The sequence below is a fragment of the Pundamilia nyererei genome, unplaced genomic scaffold (genome assembly GCF_000239375.1).
Source record: "Pundamilia nyererei isolate P.nyererei 1_Seehausen unplaced genomic scaffold, PunNye1.0 scaffold00037, whole genome shotgun sequence".
Classification (NCBI taxonomy): domain Eukaryota; kingdom Metazoa; phylum Chordata; class Actinopteri; order Cichliformes; family Cichlidae; genus Pundamilia; species Pundamilia nyererei.
In genome coordinates, this window is record NW_005187438.1 from 3,690,129 (window position 1) to 3,707,479 (window position 17,351).

General features: G+C 39.4%; 1 protein-coding gene across 2 annotated transcripts in view; it reads left to right on the forward strand.

Moving 5' to 3' along the window:
* Positions 1–17,351, forward strand: part of myo3a (myosin IIIA) — a 69,469-nt gene that overhangs the window by 51,117 nt on the left and 1,001 nt on the right. For both annotated transcript variants that reach the window (XM_005730462.1, XM_005730463.1), the window contains exons 26-37: positions 838–879; positions 1,101–1,181; positions 1,656–1,861; positions 1,956–2,067; positions 3,278–3,440; positions 3,529–3,615; positions 3,701–3,824; positions 3,917–5,123; positions 5,216–5,366; positions 9,323–9,414; positions 10,932–10,972; positions 15,244–15,555. In XM_005730462.1, coding sequence (XP_005730519.1) covers positions 838–879; positions 1,101–1,181; positions 1,656–1,861; positions 1,956–2,067; positions 3,278–3,440; positions 3,529–3,615; positions 3,701–3,824; positions 3,917–5,123; positions 5,216–5,366; positions 9,323–9,414; positions 10,932–10,972; positions 15,244–15,555 — 2,618 coding nt within the window. The remainder of the gene's footprint in view (positions 1–837; positions 880–1,100; positions 1,182–1,655; positions 1,862–1,955; positions 2,068–3,277; positions 3,441–3,528; positions 3,616–3,700; positions 3,825–3,916; positions 5,124–5,215; positions 5,367–9,322; positions 9,415–10,931; positions 10,973–15,243; positions 15,556–17,351) is intronic.

The window sequence follows — 17,351 nt, forward strand, 5'->3', positions numbered from 1 at the left end:
TACAGCTTGGAGTAAGACAACATGCATGAAGAGGATGATGTGGACAAAATACTCATTTGCCTAATAATTTTGCACTCCCTGTATATCACTGTGGTGGATTTGTGTTTATAGCACCATGCCTAATTCTGCTACGCAATTTCAGAAAAATGGCTTACATAGTCAATCAAAAAATTTTTTAAATGCTTTTAAAACAGTGTTAAAACTTTTAATTTTGCACTCCAAGCATTCCGTAATCAGCCTGACTCTTTCAGGTGCCAGTATCCAAATAAAACTCCTCCTGGCAACTCAATTGCGTGGCTTTACGTGCCGGTGTGAATTAGTTTAGATTGCAGCCGTACACCATTGCTAAATGTAAGCCTCAAAGCCATTTGCTCACCTAAAACCAATCGACAGCGGCTACATTTACAAGAACTGTTTGATTAGTTCTTGAATTTATTTCCATTCATCTGCATATTTTAGGGAAAAAGCTCATCAAAGGTTTTGCTCTTGAGAAGCCACGATGAGCGATTTAAATGCTGAAAAACAGCATTAGGCTGATGGCGTGCTATAAAGGTGGTCTTCTCCCCGTTGTGTTTGTGTTGAGAATTAGATGTAGAGCTTATTAAAATGTTACCAAATATGTGGTAAAGGACAATTAAGTGGTTTTTTTATTTTTTTTTTATTTAGCTGTCTGTTTCTTTTTTTTGGGGGGGGGGTTGTTTTGTTTTTTTCTAAGCAGTTTTTAAGCATTGAGTCATTGACATGTGACCGATTTGGGTGTAACACTGTTGTATATAAGTAGACCATATTCTTGATTTGGCACTACTTGTTTATCCACTTTATGCGTCTCTTTTGCAGCGTTCTCTGGAATTAAAGCCTGCAAAAAAATTCTTGCTTGATGTAAGCAAATGAAAACGGTGATTGGTGGTTTTTCAAAAACACAATCAAATGTTTGGAGTAAAATTTGCACAGGAGAAAAAAGATAAACCACATACATGTTTTATTATTTAGTCGGATATCCATACTGTACAAGCAGAAATTATAGAGAGTAGTATTATATCATATACCCGGTATTATTGGCCTTTTTTTAATATGTTTTATGTTTTTGGGGGTTTTTTTAGCCAGGTGAATCTGGAGACACGCCTTACCACCCTAGAGAAACCACCAACATGAGAACACAGACAGTGGCCTCCTACTTCAGAGTAAGATTTGAACATTTTTTAAAATTATTTTATTTTATTTGCTTGGATCAGTTATTTGGGAGGTTTTTAGAGAGAGCCACAAATTAACAAACAAATACAGTTGTACTCAGTAGTTCACATCCACTCATCATGAGCATGATTTCAATGTAATTTTGAGCTTTTAATAATTTCTTTTGAGTGTTTTGTTTCCAGGGTGGAATGATTGTACAGCAAAGATCTTAAAGATTTATGCATTTATTTTGAATTTTCTACACAGGGTCAGAATTATAAATACAAACATAGAAATGATACATACAACCTCAGATATATAGATACTCTTTTAGGGCCGGGGCTGGATAACCACCATCTACCATTATAGAATTGTACCATAAATTTCTAGCTGGTTTTCTTTGAGTGCCTTCTCTCACCAGAGACATTATAACTACCATATATTTGCCACAACTACCCCTAATCTTCTTCTTCTGCTCCTTCTAGTACTCTTTGATGGACCTTCTGTCCAAGATGGTGGCAGGTCAGCCTCACTTTGTGCGCTGCATCAAGCCCAACAACGATCGCCATGCCAACAAGTTTGACCGTGAAAAGGTTCTGGTCCAGCTTCGATACACTGGTGTTCTGGAGACTGCCAAGATCAGACGCCAGGGTTACTCTCACCGCATCCTGTTTGCCAACTTCATTAAGAGGTCAGTGGTGAAAAGCAGAGCTTATGAAGTGATTACAAAATCAGCGTGTAGAACCTTGATATTAGTGTCCAGATAATTACATTGATTGCTGCAGGTACTACTTATTGGCTTACCATGCTAACGAGGAGCCCGCTGCAACCCCAGAAACATGTGCTGCAATACTGGAGAAGGCCAAGCTGGAAAACTGGGCTATGGGAAAGACAAAGGTAAGGAGAGATTTAATTTGGTGTTTACTGTTGTTTGTCACTGTTTGGTTAAGTTGAGGCAAGAAATTAAAAGAAATTTTCCACCTTTTTATTGTTGCATCCCTTCATGATCCAGCAGGAATCTCAAACATACGGAACAAACATCCAAATGTAGCACATTGAGCTCAGAGTTGTGCAGATATTTTTGAGTCTCCTTTGCCAGAGGCCAATTTAAAACTTCAATACTAAATAAAACTTTTTTCCACACATTATGGTCATGAATAGATTCAAATCAAGTTAATAAAGGACTCCAGATGAAGGCTCATACACCCAAACCATTTAGGTTAAACAAGGCATGAAAATAAAAGAATGTGCTTCTGATTTTTTATTTTTTTATTTTAAATCTATAACCAAAGAGCATTTCAAAGATCATCATCATCTAATTTCATAGATTTGAGTGAACAACAGTGATTATCCCACAACTGTAAAAGGCTGATGGGGTGTGGTCGTCACCCTGCCAAGCGGTCAGGTGGTTGGGTGGCATGGACCCTCAAGTTTCTGTATTAAAATAGCTCGAGAACAAAGCAACATAAGATTTTGAAATTTATACCATAGATGTATCCACTAAAAACGTTGGAAAATGTTGAATCTCAGTGACCTCTTTCTCAAGGTTATGGTCAAAGGTCAGGTTTTCATCCAGTATGGACAGCTCCTGAAAATCTTGGAGTTTGAATCCTGATGACGTGATCTCAAGGTCAGAGGTCAGATTTTCAAATTTATACCTTAGGTCCATTAACTAGGAGGCTAAGGGGTAGCACTGACAGCTGCCAGTATTTTTATTCTGATTACCTAGGGTTAGGGTAAATATTAATACAAACTGAAGCCAGTTTAGTGAAGGCTCAATTCTTTGTATTGCTTTATCTTCTGCTGCTTTATGGATTAGCATTTATTTATTACTTTTCTAATCTTGATAACAACTTAAAACACTTTGCACTATGAGACTCATATGCATTCATATTGCACTGACGCGCACATGCAAATGCCACATACAAAGGTACCTTAAATTGTTGAACCCAGAAATCTCCTGCTGTGAAAGAACAATAACTTCTGCACTGTCGTGCCTGAAAAGGGAATCCAACATTGCTTGCGTGATTCTGCATTTGAGGCTAAACCTACAGTGTTATGTTTGTATTTCAATAACTAACAGTTGTTTTTATCCCTCTGGGCTTAGGTGTTTCTCAAGTATTACCACGTTGAACATCTGAATCTGATGGTACAGCAGACAACACAGCGAATCATCCTGGTCCAGGCTTGTGTTCGAGGCTGGCTTGGAGCCAAGCGGTACCGGCGGATATTAAAAGAGCGAGAACAAAGTGCCCTGGTGCTGCAGTCAGGTTAGTAAACTGTGCACGCTGGTTGTGTACCACAATGTCAACAAGTTATAGAGGAGGCATAATTTATTTTATTTTTTTTGTGCTGCAGCATACAGAGGCCATCAAGCTCGGAAGAGGGTAGCTGATGAGAAAAGCAAAGCAAAGTTGGAGGCCTTCATCATCCAGTTTCAAGCTGGTAGGAGTCTGATATTAAATTAGTTACATTATCTATATGTGGTGCGTATTATATTGGCTTACCCTTATTCCATTTTCTTCTTCAGTTTGCCGAGGCTATCTCGCAAAAAAGAGGTACAAAGAGATGGTAGATGAGAAGAATAAAGCGGCAACCAAGATTCAGGCTCGCTACAGAGGGCATAAAGAAAGGAAGAGCTTTAAAAGAAAGCTGTAAGAGAGATGGAAGCTATGCACAAAGCAGCAGTGAAATTTCTTTTTTTCTTTTCTTCTTTTTAACATAAATGTGTCTATTTTGCTTCCAGGGAAGCCAGAGAGAAAGAGAAAGCAGAGACTGCTTCGAAAGAAAATGAGGAACAGATAGCAAAACCAGAAAATGATGCAGAGAACGAGGAGGAGGAAACTAAAGCTGCAGTGGTTCTTCAAAGCAACTATAGGGGCTACAAAGAGAGAAAAAAGTTTAAGGAGAGAAAAAAGACGATGGCTGGAGCAGAGCTGGAATTGCCAAATGCAACAGCGGAAGAGGGACAGGAAAAAGATGTGCAAGAGTTGGCTAACAAAGAAGGAGTAGGTGAAAAGTCAGCTGATAAACAAGAGGAGAATGAGGAAGATGAAGAAAGTACTTATGAAGCAGAGGAGAATGATGACAGTGATAATACTCAGGTGCCAGAAGATGAGCACACAGAAGTGGCAGAGGAAGCAGTGATTCAGGATGCTGAGCCTAAAAAAGAAGAGCAGGAGGATGGTGGACAGAAAAAAACTGCAGGTGAGGAAGCTGCTGATTTAGAAGAGGAAACCAAGGCGGCCACTGTTCTCCAGAGTAACTTCAGGGGCTACAAAGAGCGGAAGAAACTAGAGGAAGAAGGCAAAATCCCAGCTAAGAAACAGAAAGCAAAAAGTCCTGCAGGGGACGAAGTGCTGGAAAAGGAACCAGGTAGTGACGAGGCAGAAAAAGAAGCCTCGACAACAGCTGAAAATGCAGATGAGACCAAAGCGGCTGTAGTGCTTCAGAGCAATTTCAGAGGCCACAAGGAGCGCAAACGACTCGAAGAGGAGGGAAAGCTCCCCAAGAAAAGGCAGAAGGAGAAAGATGTTCCATCAGAGCCTCCAAAGGAGGAAGAGACAGAGGAATCTCTTCCAGAACCCCAGGAGAACACTTCTAGTGAGAACCGAGAAGGGCTGGATGAAGAGAAAGCAGCTACTGTCATCCAGAGTAACTTCCGAGGCCACCGGGACCGAAAGAAAATGAAAGCTGACAGGGAAGCGCAATTGAAAGCTAAGGAGGAATCTGGGACTCCCACTGATGCAGAACAGGAGGAGGCTGTGGACATCACTGATGTGGTAATTGAACGTAAAGATGAGACAGACGTTGAAAACCAAAGACTGGAGGAAGAACACGCTGCAGTGAAGATCCAGAGTAACTTCAGAGGGTACAAGGACAGGAAGAACCTGAAGGCCAACAAGGAAGCTGCACAGAAAGAGACAAGAAGGCTGGAGAGCTTCTCCAGACAGGTTATAGCCTCAAACAGATTTTATTGAAAACTCACTATCTTGTCATTTTCTTTCCAGTCTTATATCCTTTTTCCTTCTAATCTCTCCAACAGATCGCAAAGACGTCTGAGGACTTTCTGACTCTGCAGCAGAAGCTGAATGAGATCATCCAGGCCCATCAATCAGACCCTGAGAACAATGGCATGTTGTTTGTGAGAGGAAACGCAATCAATGGTAGCTTCACTCCCCAGCGTCGCCATTCAAGTAAGATAAGTGAGGTTGGCTAGGTGAAAAACAGATTATAAAGCAATAAAAACAATTCATAATGCTGTCATGGATTGACCCAAAGTTAATTTGAAGTTCTGGTTCAGCTTTTGATGCACTGGACCTTTAGATAATTAAGAAAGACAGTCTGTCCATTCTCACTGTCTTCTCGGCTTCTCTAGTCTTTTTCAGTCTGCTGAACTGAAGATAATGGATATGGTGCCCAACTGCGCTCAGAACCATTGACCGAAAGTTGTCAAATGCGACTGAGCTATTAGTTCTATTCAAACTGACTGAAAACAACAATCTGGGCCAAGAGTGGGCGCTCATTTTCAAGGATAATAAATTCCAGCTATTTTCTCCCTGTTCTTTAATTTTGATCGATAAAAAACAAAACAAAAAAAACAAGGAGATTGCAATTTTATTGCTGACTTCTGGTAGATGACCATGTTACTGATTAGGTATGCACCGATACCACTTTTTTGGAAAATGAGTACGAGTATGAGTACTTGCATTTCAGTACTCGCCGATACCGATACCGAGTACTTACTCATTGACAAATGCCAGCCATTTGACTTTCTGGTAGTAATAAGGGAAATGTATTTCATATTATATATATTGCATACATTTGTATTTGTGTAATTTAGTTACAAATATATAATATTTCAGATGTAAAATAATCTTACATTTAGTACTGTAGTTTATCATTGAATACCTATAGCACACAGACTTTACCTTGGGTCAAGTATGGTGGAGATGAAGTACAGTGGGTTGGTCTCGACGTCACTGAAGTGCTTTTTGACAGCTGCCTGTAAGGTTGCTTTCATTGTCTTGACACCGTGGTCCTCGTCTGTTTCTCTGTTTAGAAGTCTCACTAGCACAGTCACAGCTGGGATGACATCAGAGGCTAGTGCGTCGTAGCTGCTCACTTTTTTTAGTTAGTTCCTCAAAGGGGGCGAGGATGGCAACAGTTGTCTCCATAAGAGCCCACTGGTGAGCGGTGAGATAGTCAGGGAGTTCATGCTCGGACACATACACCTCCAGCACTCACTTTTGCTCAATGAGGGACTGGAGCATGTAATACGTGCTGTTCCAGCGCGTCTGTACGTCCTGCTGCAGTCTCTTTATAGACTGGTTGAGCTGTCCCTGAATGTCCTCGAGGCGGGAGTAGGTTAAGGCGGAATGTTTAAAATGCCCAACTATTTTCCGTCCCACTGCTCCGTCCCATCCCAAACAGAGGAGCACAGCTATGCTCCTCTGTGCTAATAAGCGTGGGTAAATAAGCGTGGGTAAACTCTTTGTACTTGTTGTTGTGTTGGGATTTTAGGTGCTTGATTAAATTACTTGTGTTAAATGCGCTACCTTTTGAGTCTCCTCTGGACAATTTCGCTGAGCACAATTTGCAGTCCGCCTTTGTTTTCGTGTCTTCGTTCACTTTGAAATAGTTCCACACGTCTCGCCTCGCCTTCTCCCAGCTCTGAACTGCAGCCGGGGCCTGGGGGCGGGCACTTGGCGCTTGTGATTAACCCCTTACTACATGCCGCTCAAACATAGACAGGTCTCAGACCGTGGTATCGGTCCCCGGTATCGGGGGACTTTTAACGAGTACGAGTACTTTAGAAAATGTGGTATCGATGCCGATACCAGATACCGGTATCGGTATCGGTGCATCCCTATTACTGATGGACAGTATCTTCTTTCTGTGTCCTGCAGCTCTATTAGATTAGGAAACCTGAGAAGGTCAAGTGCCAAACAGGAAGCATTTCTCTTTTTCATGTGTCATCAAAGATAACATTTGATTTGCATGGGTGATATCTTTAATTGCTTTTGGGGTGGTCAATGAAGAGAGGCAGCAATTTGAAAAGTTCACTTTGCAAAAATAAAGATGACAGCTGTCATTGTACATTCAGGTGTCTCAAGTAAACAATCTAATATTTATGTAATGAAGGGTCATATTTGACCACAATCTCAATTATTTTGCTTTTTATCAAGCTTTAGAGTCTTTTTGAGTTTTATTACAAGGGCATTGCATTTGCAGTACCTTTTTAATCTTGTGTGATAGCCTTGTAATGCTCTGTTTGTAAATTCAGTTTTAACTTTTTTAGTAGTCAACATTTTGAATAATCACTTTTGTTTTGGAAGTTGTAACAGTACACCAGGGTACCTTCAGTAAGACTAGCATTTAACTTTCACCTGTCACCAGAAAGTGACTCTTACTCAGTTTTATTTTCTTTCAGAAAGAGCCCGAATAGATGTTTTTGTTTCCAGTCTGTATGCTAGGCTAAGCTAACTTGCGGCAGTGTACAGATCTGCAGACAAAAGAGTGGTATCACAGAGTGAGCTACACAGATAACAGTCTTCCTTTAATCCAGGCATGTTTGCCCTTTACAGACTCTTCTCCAGCACAGTGCATTGCCTGAGGTAAAGCAGAATGAATTATCAGTGTTATTTCCAGGGGCTAGTGCAACTCCTATGAAATTATCCTTTTCAGCTTCACAAAGTCATTTCTCCATTGACGGCGCTAATCTGTCCTCATGAATTTCACTGACATAATAAATCAAAATCATTTGCAATACACACACACACAGAGAGAGAGAGAGAGAGAGAGAGAGAGAGAGAGCAGAGGAATCCCAGTCACATTGTTCTTCAGGAAAGGTCATCAGATGTTAATCATGTTTTGCAAGTTAGCATTTCCAACAATTATGGCAAGAAGTAATAAGTAGGTACGTAAAATTGGCTTTAGTTGTTTGCAATTCAGAATGACCTTTGGATGGAGTTGTTCAATAATGTTACAAACTTTTTACCTTCTTCACCTGAGAGCTTCTGTACATGATGGATTGTTTTTTTCCCGTATGTGAACAGCGATTAATAATGAGCATCAAACAAAGGTCACTGTAATATATTTATAATTGCAATAACATAGATGAGGGTTGTTGATACAGTACATCATGTATGACAAACATGATAGATTGCAGTACAGCCGCTGCAAGGTGGGAGATGTCAGGCATGAAAGCTGCCCACCCAATCACTGCATGTTCAAATACCGTACTCGGAATTAAACGTGGATCATTACGAAGTTATCAAACACTGCACTTCCACAAGTGCCTTAGAAAATATACACTAAAAAATATTCCTGAGCCTCATAAAAATGACACAATAATCTTGAGTAAGATATAACTGAAATATATAACATCAAATGTTTATACCTGTATCATTAATCTGGACTGCATTGGTGGTTCTTGCTTTGAATCTAGTCATCTTTCATTTCACCGAGCTTGAAGGATAAACCGCCCGCAGGGGCGTGCTGGGTGTTTTTTTATATACATATATATATATATATATAACATAATGCAAAAACGCATTATGTGCATGTTATATGTTCAGTTTTCTACTCTAATTTATTTGCCATCTTGCAGGAGAAAAATATTATGAATTGCTGAGGCTAACCTCCAGATGTAGAAATCCATCAGAGAGTAGAAATACCTCCCTCCTCTCCAATTGACCATAATGCTAACATAAATCCTTATATATTTCCAGAAATCTGCATTTTACAGCAACACTCTTTGTTATTAAAGGCTGCAGAAACTTCGTATTCTGTGAAAAGTAGGAAGTAAAAAGATGGAAATACAAACTGATTTGGAGGCAGCAATTTCTGGCCAGTCGTCTCTGTCTCACCATCCCCCATCTCATCTGCCATGTTTGCTCTTTAAGAAGGGAAGAAAACACCCCAAAATACTTCAGCTAAGAGTACTTTTGTGAAATAAGAGGCTGCAGCAGTGGTGGGCATGCCATGAAAACCAACTGACACTTAAAAAAATGCAAACTGATCATGTGTTGAAGATATTTTGAGAGTTTATCAGGAAATAAAGTTGTGCATTTTTGTCAGCCTCATTTTGCCCAATTATCATCAGCAAAACCAGTGCCGGATGCATTAAACTGTCTGTGTTACTTTTCAGCTGACAAAAGATTGTCGAGAACCCCCCGCAGGAACCAGCAGCCAAAGACCCTGAATACACCAGAGGACTCCACCTATTACAACCTGATTCATGTAAGTCTAAGAGAAGGCGACGAACGATTTCAGATATTTTCTACAACAAAGCTTTGCCGTCAGCTGCACCTGTAACCGCCTTCCCAGCATCTAGCTTTAATAATGCACTATTGATTGTCAAATTTTACCCTGTAGTAGAGCTCTTTACCACACACCGTATGTTGCCAAGGTGAGAAATATCAGACTATTATGTAGCTGTCTGGAAAAGTATTTTTGTCAATGGAGTGATTTTCTTCAGAAGTTTCCCTTTTGTACTAAAAGTAGTCCCTTTTTATTCAGTGTTTATTGTTAGAAATATTTTAATCATTTTGGTGCACAATAGCACCTGATTGCTGTTTACTGTTCTGTTTGTTCTGTAGTGTAGTAAACACTGCAGATACAATCTATCTAGTCGATAATTAGACTGACGATCTCTTTAGACATTTAGGCATTCAACACTCAAAGCAGCAGAGTTTTACTAAATCGATTACTGTGCTTTCACATTTGCTCAAGTAGTTTTAAAACAGAAGAATTCCGTTAAACTTTAGTGGAATTAATATTTAAACAATATTTCATTTTGCATTGTTGAAAATATGAGAGAACAGCCACTAAAATGGTGGTGCATCCCATTAAAAAGAGACATGTCACAGAAAACCTATGGCTAAGGGGGAAAAAAATCCACTCGCTGGACCCTTTATTAGCTGCTATGCGGTTGGACCCTCTTTTACCTTCAGAATAACCTAAATTCTTCATAACAAAGCTAACTACTGAGTTTAAGTGAGGCTTAGTTGGTACTACAAGGCCCAAAGTGTGCCAAGAAAATGTACAGTGACACCATTATACTATGGTGGATGGAGAGATGTTTTCATGTTGTTTACACCCAGATTTGACCCTGCCATCTGAATAATTCATCAGAAATCATTAGACCAGAAAATGTTTTTTCTTCTGCTGCTGTAGCCCATGTTCTTCAAGTTTCAACATGTTGTGCTTTAAGAGATGCTCTTCTGCATACCTTGATTGCAGCAAATGGGTATTTGAGTTACTGTTGCCTGCTTGATAGTTGTGTGGGAAAATCCCAGCAGATCAGCAGTTTCTGAAATAATCAGACCAGTCTGCCACATTCAAAGTCACTTAAATTACTTTCTTCACCATTCCGATGATCAGTATGGACTTCAGCAGGTTGTGTCTATATGGTGCAATCAAATTGGCTGATTAGATACTTGCATTAATGTGCAGTTTGGCTAGTGGGGGTCTTTTATCTGACGTTTCTCACTGAGTGACTGAAATGCCTCTCATACACATCAGTGACCATCATGCTTCAGTTTAACGCATTATTTCCAAATTGTTGTGTTTTTCTCTAGATTAGTTGATTGTGATTAGTGGTAATGCTCTCCTATAAGATGATATGTCACCGTCTTATACAACAAGATATGCCATCTAGAAACCATGAATATAGAGTGTTTGTGGGTAAATCCATCCAGATATTACTGTTGGCTGTTTGACATTTAATAATCAGTTCTCCATCTCTCTTCATTCAGCGTTCTGTCCAAGATGATAAACGCAAACCCAGGAAAGAGGGGTAAGTGTCCCACTCTTATTTTAACAACCTATTAGTTACTGTTTTATGAGGTTGGCATGCTGCCTCCTTGCTTGCTACTCCTGGGCCATAGTAACAACTACAGCCTGGTGCCGACATAGGGACAGTGCAAGGGCATAGGGTCCAAACTTAATGATCCACAGTGATACACACATCCATAGTTAAATTAATTGCCCTCATCTTTTACCTCTTTACATTGGCTGAATATCATATTCTTAGAGAAATGTAACGTAAGGAATCCCAAATTGGTGGTTTGGTATCATTTATAGGAGTTGTTCTGTGGGTTTCTGCATTATGTGATATGTTTCGAATATACTGGTAAATGTTTTCAGCATTTTTGTTAAAGAAAAGAAAATGAAACCAGAAAGTATCTGTGGATGTGTGCAGTCATGCATATGTATGTGCCGTACAGGCCACAAGGTGAGCATCCCGCACAGAGTGAGGGGTTGAAGATAGACCGATAGCGCTGGCTGAACAAGCAGGGGCCTGGGTACTTTATCACAGCAGTCTGAGGAGACACAGACATGCACACACACACACTGAGCCCCCTTGATGTGGACACACACAATACAACACAGTGCTAGACATCAAGGGTAATAATTTGTTAGCAAATAAATAAAGCCAGCGATGGACAGGCGCAGTTTACATGCATCATTAAGGATGAGAAGGTCAGCAGGAACAATAGTGTCTCTGGCTGAAGCTGACAGCAATTGGGCTTGGGAAATGGGAAAACGTGGGTGGTAGGGATAGAAAGCTGGAGGGTATACTGATGTGATGATAGTAAATGAGAGTGAATACATGAGAAATGGGGAGGGAAAGTGTGATTGCATAGCACAGATATCTATATTTTAGTACCACTATCAGAACTCTGAAATGTACAAGTTGGTTGGTTATTCACCCTATTTCAAGCTTATGAAACCTTATAGGCTTCTCACCACACTGCATTTCAAAAATATGTCTGTAATCGTTGTGCATTCAGTGCATAATTAATTCTGTCATATTATTTGGGACATTTCAAACAAGTCTGCAGCTATAGGTTAATGTATGCCTGTGGCTAATGATATATTGCTACTTTAAGCTAAATACTAAAATGTTGATCTCTGGTAATATTTGCTTAGAGCATTAAAAAGGCCTGTAACCCTATTTTTAAGAAAAAATTGTTATCTAAGTTATTAGAACTCAGGACATTTAGATTTGCCTGCTTCTTGTTGGTATGAAATAGTCTTCCATTTGCTTTTTTCCCCAAGGGGTGATAACATTTTACATTTTACACCACATCTTCCTGAAGCAAACGTCCCTTTTTTCCAGGACTACACTCACATATGACACACTGCGGTTGGATTTCTTGCCAGAAATAAACCAAGGATCTTTTGTGTAAATGGCAAATGTGTTAACCACTACACCACAGACAACTCATAAAAAGCTAACTGTGAGCTAACCTTTTGTGTTCTAAAATGAGGCCAGATTTAGACATTAGCTATTTCTTACCTCATTAGCTTTACTTCTCAGTGTAAGAGAATGTTTACAAAAAAAGCCACCATGTTGATTTTGGTCTCAAATTAGATACCCCACAAGTTGCATTCATCTTGCTCATCAAGCATACAATGCTGGGAAGTCATCCAAAAATGCTTCCGTGTGCATATCAAGGTACTTCACTTGAATCAAATGAATCATTTGTCTAAAACAATTTCACTTTCAGTCTGGAGTGATATATGGCTGTTGCTGTCCCTAAAGCCATGCATGGCTACATAAATCAGTAATGACAACAGTAATTAAAAGTAATCTCTGAAATGTGGTAATACATGTATGTACTTCATGTCTATGTAAATTATATGAGTAAAATCGAGTATAGAAAGGCAGAAATATAAAGTCAACCTTCCCAAAAATGAAAGAAAAAATAGTTTTTAGTCTACCCAGAAGAATTCAAAAGATCCCAGACAAGCCCCCCTTTTTTGTTCTGACCCAGCTTATAAGCCACTTCTTTATTTTGGATTAAGGGCCTTGTAAAATGGCAGAATAGCCACCTAGCTTTAAAAAAAAAGAAAAGAAAGTTTGCTCAGTCACTCCTCAAAGCTTCTCTCACCTTATCAAAGAAACTCAAATGTTTAGTCAACCCAGAAGAATCCAGAAGATCCCGGACGAGCCCCCATTTATTTTCTGACCTGGCTCATTAGCCAGTACAAAAAATGAAGAGTGATTTCAGAGCTTTAGATTACTGAACAATCAAAGTTAAAAATTGAGATGATGCAGTATAAAACAACAGTGAAGACTATATGCTGTACTTATAGTGGCAGGCCTAAGCCGAACCCCAACCCAGGTATACCTTTATCTGGTATGCCTGAATAAGACTCATGCACTGCCACTCCAAGGTCAATAAGGGGTTCAGAAGGGCTTGTTAAATGTGCCATATCTGGTTAGTTCAATGTGGCAGGTGCCTTGAGATATTCAGTCAATTTATGTTGTCATGTTAGTAATGTTTGAGTTGTATATGGCATAAAAAAAGAAAAATCAGTGGATGTTGTAGGGAATGGCAGTACTTCAGCTAGTTAAAACACGACCAGCTATAACCTGAAGTCTTTGTCACAGAGCCATCTTAACAAACAAACTGAACATCTGCATTCCTCTGTGAATTATCTAGTGCTACAAAAACTTAAAAAAAAATTAAAAGCTCTTATATCAGTGGTTCTTAACCTGGGTTCGATCGAACCTTAGGGGTTCGGTGAGTCGGTCTCAGGGGTTCGGCAGAGCCTCAACCGTGATATGCACGGCTCATTTTGTGCACCAGTAAAAAACATATGTATGTCTTGAATTTGAAAAAAATCCTATTTTATTTTTCACTAAAGAGGGGTTCAGTGAATGCGCATATGAAACTGGTGGGGTTCGGTACCTCCAACAAGGTTAAGAACCACTGTCTTATATAATAGATCTAAATCTTGTGCTAGCCATTGTCATTGTGGTTTTTCTTTGTCCGTGCTGTGTCAATCACATAATTGAGCTAATAGTTTAGAGGACAGGAGAGGTAATTATAATCAAGGAGAAAGAATGTATTTCAGCTTTAGAATAGCACATTTATTGTAATTCATCAGTGGGATAATTGTGTGCCAACCCCGCCTCCAAAAGTACAGTGATAAGTTCAGGTCAAGCTTCAAACACATCACAATGTAAGAATGAGATCACTGTACTGGCAGTACTGACTATATATTCTGATAGTGGTTATTACCTTATGTTAACAATGTGTGAGACATATTGATCTGCACATTGAAACTGTCCTTTTCACACTTCTGTTCAAATGGAGGTCAAAGTGACGGCTGAGAGAAGGGCTGCACAGTGCAGATGGACAGTTTACACAGTCTGGTGAGCAGATACCTGGATGATGAGGACTTGATAATTATCCTCTTCTCAATAAGATTTGTCTTCTTTCTGCTGCTCAGTTAATTTTATAGTCACTGCTATCACAGAGACAAATTTTAAAGATGTGAAATCAGCTGGTGAATTAACTTGGGGAAAATATTTTTTCTCCTTTTCTACAATAAAGAAATAGTTATGTTGATGCCAGCATTTAGTGGCTTCTAAAAGAAAAAAAATCACAAAAAGCAGAAGATCATGAGTATCTCAAAGACCTGCTTATAGACGAAGAAAGTTAGAAAAAACAACAGCTCTGCATGTGAGCAGAATAGCTAAACCCTCGGTTTATGAGGGGCAACCAGTCAAAGGAAAGTTAGCCTAAAGGGGAGTGGCCTTAAAGGAGATGTTTTGACTTGTTTTAGACAGGAAGCAAAGAGCTTCACAAGAGTCAAGTATAAGAAAAAAAAGTATTATTTTTGAAGTCTGATTCATGCAGAGCAGCTTCAGTCGAGTCAAAATTAAAAATTTGAGTATGAAATGAGCACATATGGTCCCCTTTAAAGAGTTGCTGAGGTAGCTGCATTGAAGTCCATATAGCCAACCTGCGCCTGCTCCTAATTTTAAAATAAAAACTTGAATAGAGTTTTATCTGACCTTAAACAAATGACTTTATAATCAGATTTGAACGTAAAGTAAGAAAAACATAACGAGAGGAAAAGCACTTAACTTCGATCAAAATCTACTATTGAGGTTATTGTGTTTATGAGAAATGCGTTGTATTGATTTTACAGCATTCGTGTCTGGTTTCAGTCACACCTGTCCTCTATTTGCATCCGGAGAACCTGTTTAAAGACTGTTTGATGACACTCTAATGTCTGTCTGACCCCGTCCTCTTATTTTTGCTGTAGCTCAGGGAAACTGTTGGATGTGGATGACCACTACTACCCAGCCCTCTCTACCAGCCGTTCTGAACCCTCCATGTCCAAAGAGAACACATCATCCATGCCTGAGAGGAAGCAATCTATAGGGAGGAGGCAGTCAGTGGAAAGGAGGCGGTCCGTAGAGAGGAAGCAGTCCATGGACAGGAGACGATCTATGGATAGAAGGCAGTTTGGGGACAGGAGGCAGTCTGTAGAGCAGAGACTGACTGCTCCCAGTCGACAGATCCGAGAGAGGGCCGCCACTGAACCGGAGCGTCCCAAATCTGCCAAAGAAAACAGGTGTGTCTTTTTAGTCCTCTTCATAGTGTCTCTGGCAATAAGTACATCTCCTATAAAGTGTCCCTGTATTTTTGTGAAACTGTGCATGACTGCATTAATTACTTGTTTCTGCTTTTTTAATAATAACAACTGTAGACCTTCAGCTAGGTTTCAGCTGCAACATGAACCAACCCCATTCAAAGCACCTGAGAGATAACTTTCAGCTATGTTGTAATCAGCACCATCAATAAGCTTCAACAAGGTGGAACCACTTTTAAGCTGGAAATCAGTTTCCACTTTTTATGATGCCATTTTAATCTTTGTCAATACCAACCACGAGGTCCCATTATGATATTTTTGGGATTGTTTTTCCAACCATCTTGTCATCATTTCCATCGACTCGCATTATGTGAAACAGATGAAAGATAGGTAATGGCCTTCAGGATTTTTGTCCAGCTGACCGCTTTGTTACCGTCTGCACGTACAATTTATTACAGTTCAGCTTTACTGATTCACAAATATAGTCACAAGTTACATTGTTAATGTTTGCTAACTGAATTTGTTACGTTTCTACTTCAGTATAATAATGATACTACTGTTGCTACTGTTTAAAAATAAATGTAATCTCAGTGAATTTGGATGATTTGTAAAGTCAAACCTTAGTTTACAGAAAGAGGGAAAAATCATTATCTACATAACCATAATAAGACAAAGCTATACAGGCTGTATATGAAAGATGGAAGTTCTCACCATGATATCACCCACTGAAGCCACTTCTGAAGCATCTTGGCTCCATCTTGGATTTAAGAGACAGATCTGATCGTATTTTAATGAGGCTGGAGTACTAAGCTAGCAGCTAATGTTGGCTAGCTGGTAAGGCTATAGTTACAGTAAGGAAAATAGTGGTTAGAGACCATGGCATGCTACAATTTTATTGCAACTGTATACAGTAAACTTTGTAGTTTTGAAAGTCTTCACAGCAAGTCTATGAAAACTCAGTCATTTTCTTCAAAGTGACTTTGCTGCTTTAAAGATGAAGTCAGTCTGCTGAATAAGGTCAAGTAAATAATTACACGCAGTGTGTTTATGATAATAAGGAAAATTGCTGTTATTCGTTGCTAATCTGTTGCAGTCTACACATTCAACAGACGTTCGCATAAATTACTTATATTCATAGTCCAGTCAGAACCTCACAGATATAAGACAGAAATTCTGAAATTCCTTCACAAATAGTGATGTAGTTGTCTCTTGTCTTTAATTCTAACGTTGTGCTTGAATGTATAGGCACAGTGCACAGATATCAACTAATTAGTGCTTTGTAACATGCAAATAAAATACCAGACTTTAACTCATCACAAGCGTAGACTTGGAGAGTTTGTATCACTTAGCTGGTCAAATAATTTCATCATAAAGGCTACAAAAGGCAGAAACACCACAAACATAGTCAAGACTTCCAGTTCAGTGACTTTAATTAGCTGAGGTGAAGCCTAGCAGACAGATTAGCAGCCTAGCCTGCATCCACCTGTCACTCAAACCAGTCTCACCCATAATAACGCATGGTTTTAAGCCTTGACTAAATTTAATTTGCTGATTCATAATAAAAATTTCACTCCACAATAAAGTTTTTGTGAAGAGGTCAATTATCTGCAGAGCCAACAACTGGGCTGTAAACATGTTTATTTTTACAGAAAGTTGTTCAGTTTAACATGAGCTTACTGCAGTCTGCCTCAAGTGCAGAACTGCAGCTTTTGGGACTTCAACTTTCTTTTATTTTTCAGCGCTATTCTGCTGCCTGTCACTAAAAGATATTATTAAAG